This window comes from Dipodomys ordii, unplaced genomic scaffold (assembly GCF_000151885.1).
Source record: "Dipodomys ordii isolate 6190 unplaced genomic scaffold, Dord_2.0 Scaffold6, whole genome shotgun sequence".
In the NCBI taxonomy this organism is placed as follows: Eukaryota; Metazoa; Chordata; class Mammalia; order Rodentia; family Heteromyidae; genus Dipodomys; species Dipodomys ordii.
Genome location: NW_012267222.1, coordinates 6194837 through 6207899, shown reverse-complemented (window position 1 = coordinate 6207899; position 13063 = coordinate 6194837). Strand labels below are relative to the sequence as shown.

The following is a 13063-nucleotide window of genomic DNA, read 5'->3' as shown; positions in this document are numbered from 1 at the left end:
AGCGCTCTACCACTTGAGCTACAGCACCACTTCCGGTTTTCTGGTGGTTTATTGGAGATAAGAGGCTCACAGATTTTCTTGCCTGGGCTGGCTTTGAACCGCGATTCTCAGATCTCAGCCTCCTGAGCAGCTAGGATTACAGGCGTGAGCCACAGGTGCCTGGCTGGAAAAAATCTATTTTTCTCCTTTCTTCTTTCCTTCCTTTCTTCCTTTTTTCTTTCCTTCCTTCCTTGTGTTCTTCCTTCCCACCGCCCCTCCCCTCCCCCAACTCAGAGCCTTGTGCTTGCAAGTCAAGTAATCACCATTTCAGCTACATCCCCAGTCTGCGGACTTTTTTTTAAATTTTTTACTGGTACTGGGGCTTAAACTGAGGGTTGTCTTCTCACTTTGCTTACTTTCTCACAGCCGGCACTCTACCACTTGAGCCATGCCTCCAGAGTCTCACAGACTTTTCTGCTCAGGCTGACTTTGAATTGAGATCCTGAGATTTCAGCCTCTTGAGTACCAGGATTACAAGTGTGAGCCATAACAAACCTCTGAGAATTTTTTTTAAATTGTGCTTGGGATCAAACTTAGAACCTTGCACATGTTAGGCAAGCACTAACCCACTGAACTACAGCCTCTGCTGCTACTTTAAAAAATTTTTGGTTAGGGGCTGGGAAGGTGGCTCAGTGGTAGAGCGCTTGCCTTGCAATGCATTAGGCCCTGGGTTCAATTCCCCAGCACCACATAAGCAAAAAGAAAAAAACCGGAAGTGGCGCTGTGGCTCAAGTGGTAGAGGGCTAGCCTTGAGCTGAAGAGCTGAGGGACAGCACTCAGGCCCAGAGTTCAGGCCCCACGACCGGACCCAAAAAAAAAAAAAAAGAAAGAAAAAGAAAAAACTTTTGGTTAGTCATTATATAGGCAGATCACTAAAATTTTAAAATGATATGTTATAAAGGAATATTATAAACAGTACTCCCTGGAAATCTAGTTCTTCACAGGAGTTGGACTTTTTCTTTCGTATGCTCATAGGCAGCAGGGATTATACTAGGGAGAATTTTATCTGAAAGTAAACTTGTTAATAGTGGGTTTCTCATACATTATAACTGCTACTACATCCATAGAAACCCATTAAAGAAAAACAGAAATTCCAAGTCAATTTTAAATGAAATAATTTCTCAGTGAGATAAATTTAACATTAAAAAAAAACATTGATCACCTAATATATGCTACATAAGGGATTTTACAATCATTTTCTTTCTTTTTTTCTTTTTTAACAAGAAAAAAAAATCACAAGTTCACTACTATTTAGGTTAACCAAATTCTGAACCTGAAGAGGAAGACCATTAGCTCACTTACTGTCAATAATGTCTCCCAGCCCCTGGGCACGAAGAAGGTCCTTCAGTCGTGTCACCTCCTCCTTTAACTCCCGAACCAGTTTGGCATTGGGGTCTTCATTGATAACAGCATTGCACTTAATTTGTTTTGCACGATCTGCATATCTACAGCCAAGCAGAAAATTAAGTATCGCCATTTCTTAGCTGCTCTACTTCTCATAAGTAACATATCATTTCTAAAATAAACACTGAGTATTTACACATTTTATGAGCTTTGATAATAAATATTTTACAAAGATTTATAGTACCTTACTTATAAAGATGAGGAAAAGGCTTAGATAAATAATGATTTGCCCAAGATCTCAACAGAAACAAATACCACAGAGAGGCTAGGCATCAGTGGCTCATACCTATAATCCTACTTATTCAAGAAGCCAAGATCTGAGGATCTTGGTAGGCTCTTCCCTCCAAAAGCTACCAAAAAGCTGGAAGTGGAGCTCTGGCACAAATGACAGGGCACTAACTCTGAGCAGAAGAAGCTCAGGGATAGTGCCTAGGCCCTGAGTTCAAGCTCCAGGACCAGTGTACTCATGCGTGCACACCTGCACACAGGAGCACACATACATAAATGCCAAAGAGAGGACTCAATCTAGTTTTTCAGGTTATATAGTATTCTTTTACTACATCCAAAATATCTTCAATGAGATAAGGGCAAAGAGTTCTAGATTAATATAATAAAAATTTTACATGTAAGATACTCTATAACTGAATATCTCTCTCTCTCTCTCTCTCTATATATATATATATATATACACACACACACACATATATAGGTATTCTTGCTCTCAGCTGGCACTCTTCTAGTTGAGCAATGCCTATAATTCTGGCATTTTGCTGATTAAGTGGGAAAGAACCTAAGATAACTTTTCTGCTTGGGCTAGCTTCCAACAGTCCTCAAATCTTAGCCTCCCTGAGTAGCTAGACTTAAAGGTGTGAGGCACCAATGCCCAACTCTGTTGATAAAGTTTTCAATATTACATGCACTCATAATTTCATTACTTGAACATATTTAAAGAGAAAGATTGCGTTCAAGAGGGAAATACTTTTTAGAGAAATAAATATTATTATAGACAATTTCATTGTCCTAACAATCTCATAAGCAATTTAACATCTTTCCTATGAAAAAGTTCCTGCCTTTCTCAGTAAACCACAAGCAGTAAATGGACTGCATTGTAATAAAAATAATTTTTCCCATGTTTTTCTGTTAGGAGAGGATGAGCTCACTATTAGCCTAAACAGCTACCCTTGCAGCATATGACAATCTGTGGTATAACAAAATGACTCAGCTACTGAGATTAAATTGAGAGTACCTCAGAGTGCTCAGAGTTTCATCATAGTTGATATCTGCTGGGCTCAGAGCAGCAACCATTGCAGTCCGAGAATTACCACCTAAAATGAGCCAGAAATATCTCAAATTATAAGTTATTTTAGAATTGTATTGACTGGGCCAAATCACAGTACAATTTCAGATCCTAAAATATAACCAAAATTCAACAGCTTTCTTAAATGTTCCACGCCAAATGTTCAAATTTTGGTGTGTGGATCTCCTGCCTCCACTACCTATCCTCTTACTCTCTTCTCTCTCTCTCTTTTTTTTTTTTGTTGGGCGTGGGGATTGAACTCTGGGCCTGGGCGCTGTCCCAGCACTCTTCAGCTCAAGGGGAGTGCTCTACCGCTTGAGCCACAGCACCACTTCCAGTTTTCTAGTGTTTTATTGAAGATAAGAGTTTCACAGACTTTCCTGCCCAGGCTGGCTTTGAACCGTGATCCTCAGATCTTGGCCTCCCCAGTAGCTAGGATTATAGGCGTGAGCTACTGGTGCCCGGCTTACTCTCTTCTCTAAAACCTAGTACAATCAAGATCTCAGCATACCAAAATAAAAAAATAAATAAAAGTTAAAAACTGTCCTTGGAGCTGGGAAAGGTGGCTCAGTGGTAGAGCGCTTGCCTTGCATGCTCAAGGCCCTGGGTTCGATTCCTCAGCACCACATAAGCAAAAGGAAAAAAAAAAGCCAGAAGCGGCGCTGTGACTCAAGTGGTAGAGCGCTAGCCTTGAGCTGAAGAGCTGAGGGACAGCGCCCAGGCCCAGAGTTCAGGCCCCACAACCGGACCCCCTCCCAAAAAACAACAACAACAAAAAAAACTGTCCTTGGTAAGGAGGAGCAAGGAAAAGGAAGGAAGGAGCTGTAAAGTCAAAAACATTTGTAATAAGGAGCATGAGGTCTGGCAACAGCTGACTACATGCACATCCCTGGAATATGAAGTTCTGAAAGAACTTTGAGGAAGAAGCAAAGTTCAGTCTTAAGCAGGTGCAAGGAGTTAGGATGGTAACTGCTCCACAGTTAATGTCCTGTAGTAAACGATTTTGGGAGAACATCCAGATTTAAAAGTGAGTGAATACAATCAGCTGAAATCAGGAGTAAAAAATGGAGAGGCATGAAGCACTCAAGTAAGACAGGCACTGGTGGTTCACACCTGTAATCCTAGCTATTCAGGAAGCTGAGATCTGAGGATCAAGGTTCAAAGCCAGCCCAGGCAGGAAAGGCCATGAAACTTTTACCTCCAATAAATCACCAAAAAACTGTAAGTGGCTCTGTGGCTGAAGTGGTAGAGCTAAAGAGCCGAGGGACAGCACTCAGGCCTAGAGTTCAAGTCCCACGACCAACAAAAAATAGAATAATAAAAAAAATAAAGCACTCAAGTAAGTACTATGAATATTTAGTACTAGTTCTAGTATCTAGTTCTCCAAAATATAACAATAAACCACAAGTCAATTAGTAAACAGCCTTAAAAAGAGAACTACAAAGTTAACTTGTACCAGTAGTCAACATACCCAGATTTTCTCGTAAGAGCCAAGTAAGTACAGAATCCCTGTAAGGTATGAAATCAGTTTTCTTCTTCTTCTTACTCTATTAGAGGGAAAGGAATCAGCTTAGCAAAGTCATGGAGGAAAATACACATGAAAAGTGAACCATTCTAAAATCTCGAAGCAAAATTCCATCACTGTTGACATTTATCAATCACAGTTTTCATGGCATTGACAGCTCATGCAGTAATTCTTCCTTCATGCATTTTGTTTTGAAATTTTTATATCATACACAAAAATCAATAGTATAATAAGCTGTCATATACCCAACAAGCAGCTTCACCCATTATCAATAATTTTCCAGTCATCTTTCAATTATCCCCAAAATACTTTTCTACATTCTTAAGCCATTTTGGAGGAAGTTGCAGATACCATGTCTAAACTCTTTGGCAGATAAGGACATTCTCTTACACAGTGTACAATACTAATATCCTGTGCAAATCATGTCATTATAGTTATCAGTATTTCAAAGCAATTCAACATTTCAACTATAAATACTATAGGTACACAACTTTCAGAGACAAGGATTCAAAAAACGTAATTGTAAGACATTATCAGACTGAAAAATCAATAGTAATTCCTTACTATCATCTAATACTAGCAATTTAATGAGTTTTCTTTTTACATGGGGGGAAATATGAGTCCTATGCATTCTACATTAAATGAATAAGAACAAATCATTTAATTAATTTAATTAGCCAACCAATAAATGAGATATTCATCTCATTAAAAAAAAAACAGGACTGGAAAGGTGGCTCAGTGGTAGAGCGCTTGCTTTGCAATGCATGAGGCCCTGGGTTCGATTCCTCAGCACCATATAAGCAAAAAAGAAAAAAGCCAGAAGTGGCGCTGTGGCTCAAGTGGTAGAGCACTAGCCTTGAGCTGAAGAGGTGAGGGACAGCACCCAGGCCCAGAGTTCAGGCCCCATGACCGGACCCCCAAAAAACAAACAAACACTAACTCTAATCAATAGAATAAAAACCAAAAGGGAAAGCTGGGGGCCAGCTCATGGCTATAATCCCAGCTATTCAGGAGACTGGGATCTGAAGATCAAGGCTCAAACCCAGGCCCTTATCTTGCAGGTAATCTCCAGAAAAATAAAAGGATACACACACACACACACACACACACACACACACACACACACACAATCTTAAAAAGCAAACTGTATTTTAGAATAGCACCTTTAAGAAGTTAAAAGAACTGGGCTGGGAATATGGCATAGCAGTAGAGTGCTTGCCTAGCATACATGAAACCCTGGGTTTGATTCCTCAGTACCACATACACAGAAAAGGCAGAAGTGGCACTGTGGCTCAAGTGGTCGAGTGCTAGCCTTGAGCAAAAGCTCAGGGACAGTGCCCAGGCCCTGAGGTCAAGCCCCAGGACTGGGGGGGGGGGGTGGAATTTAAAAAATGTATTGCACTTCTGAATGGTCTGCAGAACTATCAAGAGTCAGTCCTACAAATATCAGAGACAAACATTACAAAGTGATATAAAACTCCCTCAAATTTCCCTCTTGTTTCTTTATTCTCAATTCCCTCACCAAAGTATACCATGCTCCTAAATTACTTCTGGTGTGCAGTGAATGATTCATGGACACTCTAAACTGCCACTCTAAATCCCAGAGCCAGAAAACAAATCACACAATGTTTTCTGGAGGTTCTAAACAGCCTCAACCTTCACAGTGGCTGGATGGCTAGTTCGTCTCCACCCATCCCCATCATACCTTGCTGGTGCAGTTATCCTGTGAACGAATGCATTCAAAGGAGAAAATAAGAGCACAAGATAAGCTTCAAACAAGCATTCTGTTTAAATGCAAGTCATAGACAATGTCTTAAGAGACAAGCGAGATGCATGCCTGTAATCCTATTCAGGAGGCTGAAACCAGCGAGAGCAGGAAAGTCTGTGAGACCCATCTTCAATTAACCAACAAAAAGCCAGACATAGAGCTGTTGTGTGAATGGTGGAGCAACTGCCTTGAATGAAAAAGCTAGGGATAGAGCCCAAGCCCTGAGTTCAAGCCCCAGTACTAGCACAAAAGAAAAAAGCGAGAGACAAGCAAGAAAACATTTAATTTTTTGTAGTGATTTAAATGAATGTAAATTACCTACTTTCTTTTACCCTAAATAATGAAGACCTTCATACAAAAACTGGGTACCAGTGGCTCACACCTGTAATCCTAGATATTCAAGAGGCTAAGATCTGAGGATCACCACAGTTCAAAGCCAGCCCGGGAAGGAACGTCCATGAGACTCTGATCTCCAATTAACTACCAGAAAACCAGAAGTGGCGCTTTGGCTCAAGTGGTAGAGCACTAGCCTTGAGCTGAAGAGCTGAGGGACAGCGCCCAGGCCCAGAGTTCAGGCCCCACGACTGGACCCCCCCCCCCAAAAAAAAAAGAATCAAACTCAGTGCCAGTGGCTCACACCTGTAATCAGTAGGCTGAGATCTGAGGATCATGGTTTGAAGCCAGCCTGGGCAGGAAAGTCCATGAAACTCTTATCTCCAATAAACTACTCAGAAATAGCTGCAAGTGGTGCTGTGGTATAGAGATAGCCTTAAGCAAAAGAAGCTCAGGAACAATGCCCAGGCCCTGAGTTCAAGCCCCAGGACCAGGACAAAAAAAAAAAAATCAAACCAAATCTTAGAACTTTGCTCCAACCTTTACACATTTACTTGTGCTTTCATTTTACTTTCAGAACAAAGTCAAACTGTGTTACACATAGTTCTTATCTGAAAAGCTCTAAAAGGAAAAAGGTTAAGATTACCTAAAAGAGTCAAATCAGGGCAGCCCTCAGAAATAAGCATAAAAATATCATCAAGTATATTTGCTGAGCAGACAAATTTCCTGTTTCAGTAAAATATAAAACTTACCACCTCTGCCAAAGCTGATATAACTTTGCCCAAAGTTGTAAGAGACTTATTAATATTTGCTCCTTCCTAAAATAAACACCAAACACAAAAGAATTATGAAGAATTCCTCCCACACCTATTCATCGGTATTCATAAAATTTATAATATACTAGCATATCTGTTTCTTATGGTCACAAGTTCTAAAGCCTTGGTTAGTCCTCAATCTTCCCTTGCTCTTGTGACAATATACTGGAATCACAGGCTTACTTCCAAGTTCTAAGTGTACCTTCAAGATGTCTGCTCCAAAACCTTACAGAGATGCCTTCTTCCCACAACCACCAACACCAAATCTCATGTTGGTGAGTTGTGAGAACAATCTCTTATTCTTGGTAAACAGTATCTCTATCAAAGTCCATGATGTTCTTACATCTGGATTTGGTATATCCCATTTCCACTACTCTCTCTTACTTCCATCTAGTACTCTTTTATTGAAGCTGTAGAACAACAACTGGCAAAAGTTTTCTCTAAAAAGTCAAATAAAAATTGGATTTCATGTGACATATAGTCTATTGCAACTTCCATTACTGGAGTACAAAAGTGGCCATAGACCAAACATAAACTAATGGATCTAGCTATGTTTCAAGAAAATCAGGTAGTAAATTGGGATTGGCCCCCTGGCCACAATTCTCTGACCCACATGCTAGAACACTGATTGACTATGCTGATTTAAGAAATACCTTCAGGGCTGGGAAGGTGGCTCAGTGGTAGAGCGCTTGCCTTGCATGCCTGAGGCTCTGAGTTCGATTCCTCAGCACCACATAAGCAAAAAGAAAAAAGCCGGAAGTGGTGCTGTGGCTCAAGTGGTAGAGCGCTAGCCTTGCGCTCAAGAGCTGAGGGATAGTGCTCAGGCCCAGAGTTCAGGCCCCACGACCGGACCCCCAAAAAAAAAAAAAAAAGAAATACCTTCAATCGAGTTCCTTTGGCACCAGTTGAATCAGCTCGTTCACTTCCTGCTAGATCCACCAAGCTGATTTTACTGACCTGGTAAAGAACAGTAACATGGGAGCAATTCAAAAATAAGAAGGTAGAAGTAGAAAACATTTAGAGAAATTTTTTTTAGAAAATTGAAGTATGAATAAGACTGCAAATACTATGCTCTTATATTATGGCTCAAGAAAACAAAGAGAATATATAAAACAGTCAATGTGACAAGCGTGCTCAGGGTTGGAGGAATAGCTCAACAGCAGAGTGCAAGTACATGGGTGCAAAGTACATGGCTCAATTCTGCATGTGTGCACGTGAACACACACACATACCCAGAATGCATAAAACTCATAGCAATTTCTTAATTATCTTCATTCAAAAGCAGTAATTTGTTATGGTTTGGATGTAATTTTCCCTAAAAATTCCTATTATTGGAAGCCTGATCCCAGTTTTGGAACAGTAAGAGGCAGTGGGACCTTTAAGAGGTGCAGCCTAGTGGGAGGTCCTTAGATCAATGGGAGAACTGGCCACAGATGAGTGTTGTTATAAACTGACAAGGCTTCTGGGCTCCCAGTGTGGGGAGGTAAGCTCTCCCTTTTACACACCCTCCCACCATTGTGATGCCATCTGCCTGAGGACTTCATCAGAGCCACGCCGATGCTAGTGCCATGCCCCTGAACCTCCACAACTGTGAGCTAAACAAATCTCTTTCCTTACAAAGTTACACATTCTTGGATATCTCACTACAGTAACCAAAAACTGACTATTGCAGAAGCTTAGGATAAACATGCCTATTTTATTACAGTAGTGAATAAAAAATAAAGTAAAACTCATCAACCTATTAAATGATATATTAAACACAAAGCTTTGAGTAACTAGAACCTCATACACTGCTGATGGGAATACTAAATAATATCACTTTAGAAAAGTTTTTGGATTTTTTTAATTAAGATTTTTTTTCTTAGTATGCATTAGTTGTAAGGGATGGGGTTCACTGTGACATTTCCACTCATGTATACAATGTACCCTAATCAAACTTGAGCACCCATTATACTCCTCTTCCTGATCCCCTTATCCATTGTAAAACAACTACAACAGGTTTTATTGTTGTATATACAAATATACAACAGTGGGGCTGGGAAGTTGGCTCAGTGGTAGAGCCTTTGCTTTGCTTCCTGAGGCCCTGGGTTCGATTCCTCAGCACCACATAAGCAAAAAGAAAAAAGCCGGAAGTGGTGCTGGGCTCAAGTGGTAGAGCACTAGCCTTGAGCTGAAGAGCTGAGGGACAGCGTCCAGGCCCAGAGTTCAGGCCTCACGACCGGACCTCCCCCCCCAAAAAAATCTATATACACAACAGTATGTTTTGTATTTTGGTTTTGGTTTTTTGCTTGTCCTGGGGCTTACCTCAGGAACTGGGTGCTGTCTTCTTTCTGTTCAAGGCTAACACTCTACCACTTGAAACACAGTACCACTTTTGCCTTTTTCTGAGTAGTTTACTGGAGATAAGGGTCTCACAGACTTTCCTGCCAGGGCTGGCTTTGAACCACAATCCTCAGATCTCAACCTCCTGAGTAGCTAAGATTGCAAGTATGAGCCACTAGCACCCGGCTAACAGTATGTTTATACGTTAGTGCATATTGGTTTATACTCCTTTCAAATATGCCCAAGAGTGGTAAAGTAGGGTCATAATACAGGTGTTCTTAGTTTTTTTTCAGGAACCTCCATACTGACTTCCATAGTGATTGTACCAGTTGGAAATCTCTACATCCTTACCGACATTTATTATAATTTTCTTTTTGTAAAAAAATGTATTATATTGTAAAAATAGTATACAGAGGGGTTACAGTTACATGAGTAAGGCAATGAGTACATTTCCTATCAAGCATTGTTACCTCCTCCTTTGTTTTTCCGCAACTACCCTTCCCTCCCCAATTCCTCCCTCCCCCCGCCACAAGTTGTAAAGTTCATTTTCAACATAGTGTCTTGTACATCTCACTGTTACAATAGGTCCACCTATTTAAGCATTTTGTTTTTTTCCCTTCCCCTCCCCAAATTAGAAAAATGCATATACAAGATTCAGGGCACCAGAATCAAATACAGTGAAAACAGGAGTTATACCATGGGGGAAGAACATACAAAAGAAACAAAAAAAATCACATAGTGCATTATAAGTATGTTAAAACAATAGCAAGAAAAAAACACTTATGTCCCTGTCTTGGGGTTCATTTCACTTAACATTATCTTAGCTTTTGACCTTTTCTGCTTGTCCTAGACATATACTAGTTAATGCAAATAAGGGAAACCATGGGAGCTGTGTTTTTTTGGGCCTGGCTTACTTCACTTAATATAATTTTTCCAAGTCTTTCCATTTCCTAACAACAGGGCAATGTTATTCTTTCTGATGGAGGCATAGAATTCCATTGTGTGTGTGTATATATATATATATATATATATATACATTTTCTTGATCCATTCATCTACTGAGGGGCATCTGGGTTGGTTCTGTATCTTAGCCATGGTAAATAATGCTGCAATAAACATAGTTGTGCTGGTAACTTTAGTATGCACTTGTCTGTGTGTTGTTTATTTTCTTTATGATTATCATTATGTTGGGTGAGATGGAATCTTGGTGTAGATTTGATTTGCATTTGCTTATGGCTAAGGTTGAACATTTCTTCATGTTTCTACTAGCTATTCCTATTTTTTTTCTGAAAACTGTGTTCAATTCAATTGCCTGTTTATCAACTGGATTATGTTTTTTTGTTGTTTAATTTTTTTTTGTCCTTTGTGTAAAAATCCTTTTTTAATCTGTTGAATAGCTTGGTCCTAGTAAATTCTTTTTTTTTTTTTTGTCGGTCGTGGGGCTTGAACTCTGGGCCTGGGCGCTGTCCCTCAACTCTTCAGCTCAAGGTGAGCGCTCTACCACTTGAGCTACAGCGCCACTTCCGGTTTTCTGGTGGTTTATTGGAGATAGGAGTCTCACGGTCTCTCCTGCCCGGGCTGGCTTTGAACCGCGATCCTCAGATCTCAGCCTCCTGAGTAGCTAGGATTACAGGCGTGAGCCACCAGCGCCCGGCAGGTAAATTCTTTTGTTACGCAGAAACTTTCTAGTTTGATATAGCTGTATTTATCAATTCTTATGCTCATTTTCTGAGCTATTTGAGTCCTACTGAGAAATAATTACCTGTGCCTGTAACTATTAAGAATTTTTTCCTATGTTTTCCTATAGTAGGTTGAAAGTTTCAGGTCTTTGAGTTCTTGTATAACTGCACGTAGTTAACCAATCTGCCCATACCATTTGTTGAAGAGGTTGTCTTTTCTCTAGCATAAGTTTTGTGCTCTTTTGTCAAAGATCCGATAGCTAAAGTTGTACGGTTTTATTTCTGGGTCTTCTATTCCACTGGTCTTCAGGGTACTGTTTTTGTTACTATGGCTTTGCAGTATAATTTGAAATCTGTATTTGTGATATCGCTAGTGTTGTTCTTTTTGCTCAGAGTCACTTTTGCTATTTGGGATATTTTATGCTTTTAATATGAATTTTTGGTTGATTTTTCTATTTCTGTGAAAAATGACATTGGACTTTGACAGACATTATACTGAATCTGCAGACTGATTTCAACAATATGGCTATTTTCACATTAATTCATGAACATGGGATATCTTTCCATTTTCTGGTATCCTCTTAATTCCTTTCTTCTTTTCTTCCTGTCTTCTTTTCTTCCTTCCTTCTTTTCTTCCTCCCTTTTCTTCCTCCCTCCCTTCTGCCATCCCTTCCTTCCATACACGAAGAGGTCAAGAAACTTTCCCAAGGTTATACAGCTAAAACACAACAGAGCAGGATTTAAAGCAAGCATTCTCATTCCAAAGTCTACACTATTTAACCACTACTCAAAATGGATAAGGTGAATCAATTTTGGATATTTACCCACAAGCCAAAATAAGCAAAGGTGGTCTGGGGTATAGCTTAGTGGCAGAGTGCTTGCCTAGCACGAGTAAAGCTCTAGGTTTGGTTCTTAGAACCACAAAAGCAAGGGCTGGGAAGGTGGCTCAGTGGTAGAGCGCTTGCCTTGCATGCCTGAGGCCCTGGGTTCGATTCCTCCGCACCACATAAGCAAAAAGAAAAAAGCCAGAAGTGGTGCCGTGGCTCAAGTGGTAGAGTGCTAGCCTTGAGCTGAAGAGCGGAGGGACAGCACCCAGGTCCAGAGTTCAGGCCCCACGACCGGACCCAAAAAGAAAAGAAAAAAAAAAAAAAAGAACTCATCCATTTAGTAAATGAACAACTCTCCTTCCCACAAAATACAGAGGATTGTAAAGGGAACTTTCTCAAATTTTCTGCTATTCATGAGTTGAGCCTCGAGCTCCATGTTTTCCTACCTTCTCAGTGGAAAGGTTGGTCTCAGTATCATGTTTCTTCTGGGTGAAAACAATGGTAAAGACAGCGTGGGAACGGCTACTTGTTTCATTCATGTTAGTAGCTGCCACTGTCCTAAATAAACATAAAGGTGACCACGTGATAATGGAATTCTTATATAAGTGTTTAAATGGACAGCAAGCTCCACATTATAAGCATTATAATCACAAGCAAAGCCTTAAACTTAGTTGTGTAAGCTGTCACTTACACAGCTGCTCTCAATACTGCTTTGTGAGCCCATCAAGTTACCCTCTGAACTCCACAGGCACCCCTCAGAATCATTTTTCATACTCCAGCTAACCCTTTAGAAACCACCAGAGCATTTAATTTTCATTCTTTATTAGGCACCCATTTATTCCAGAATCAATGACTACCATAGCCTCATAGAGACATGACTAACATCTTACCATGACTTAGTAAACACCTAAGAATAAAACTTTAGCAAAGGGCTGGGAAGTTGGCTCAGTGGTAGAGCGCTTGCCTTGCATGCATGAGGCCCTGGGTTCGATTGCTCAGCACCACATAAGCAAAAAGAAAAAAGCCGGAAGTGGCGCTGTGGCTCAAGTGGTAG

The 13063-nt window shown here is 40.3% G+C and overlaps 1 protein-coding gene across 1 annotated transcript in view; it reads right to left on the bottom strand.

The window, feature by feature from the left end:
* Positions 1–13063, bottom strand: part of Kif1b (kinesin family member 1B) — a 104127-nt gene that overhangs the window by 31729 nt on the left and 59335 nt on the right. Inside the window, exons 6-11 of the mRNA XM_013031786.1 lie at positions 12456–12567; positions 8061–8138; positions 7119–7184; positions 4212–4287; positions 2690–2768; positions 1342–1484 (exon numbers count right to left, since the gene is read on the bottom strand). Of these exons, the coding sequence (XP_012887240.1) occupies positions 1342–1484; positions 2690–2768; positions 4212–4287; positions 7119–7184; positions 8061–8138; positions 12456–12567 (554 nt within the window). The remainder of the gene's footprint in view (positions 1–1341; positions 1485–2689; positions 2769–4211; positions 4288–7118; positions 7185–8060; positions 8139–12455; positions 12568–13063) is intronic.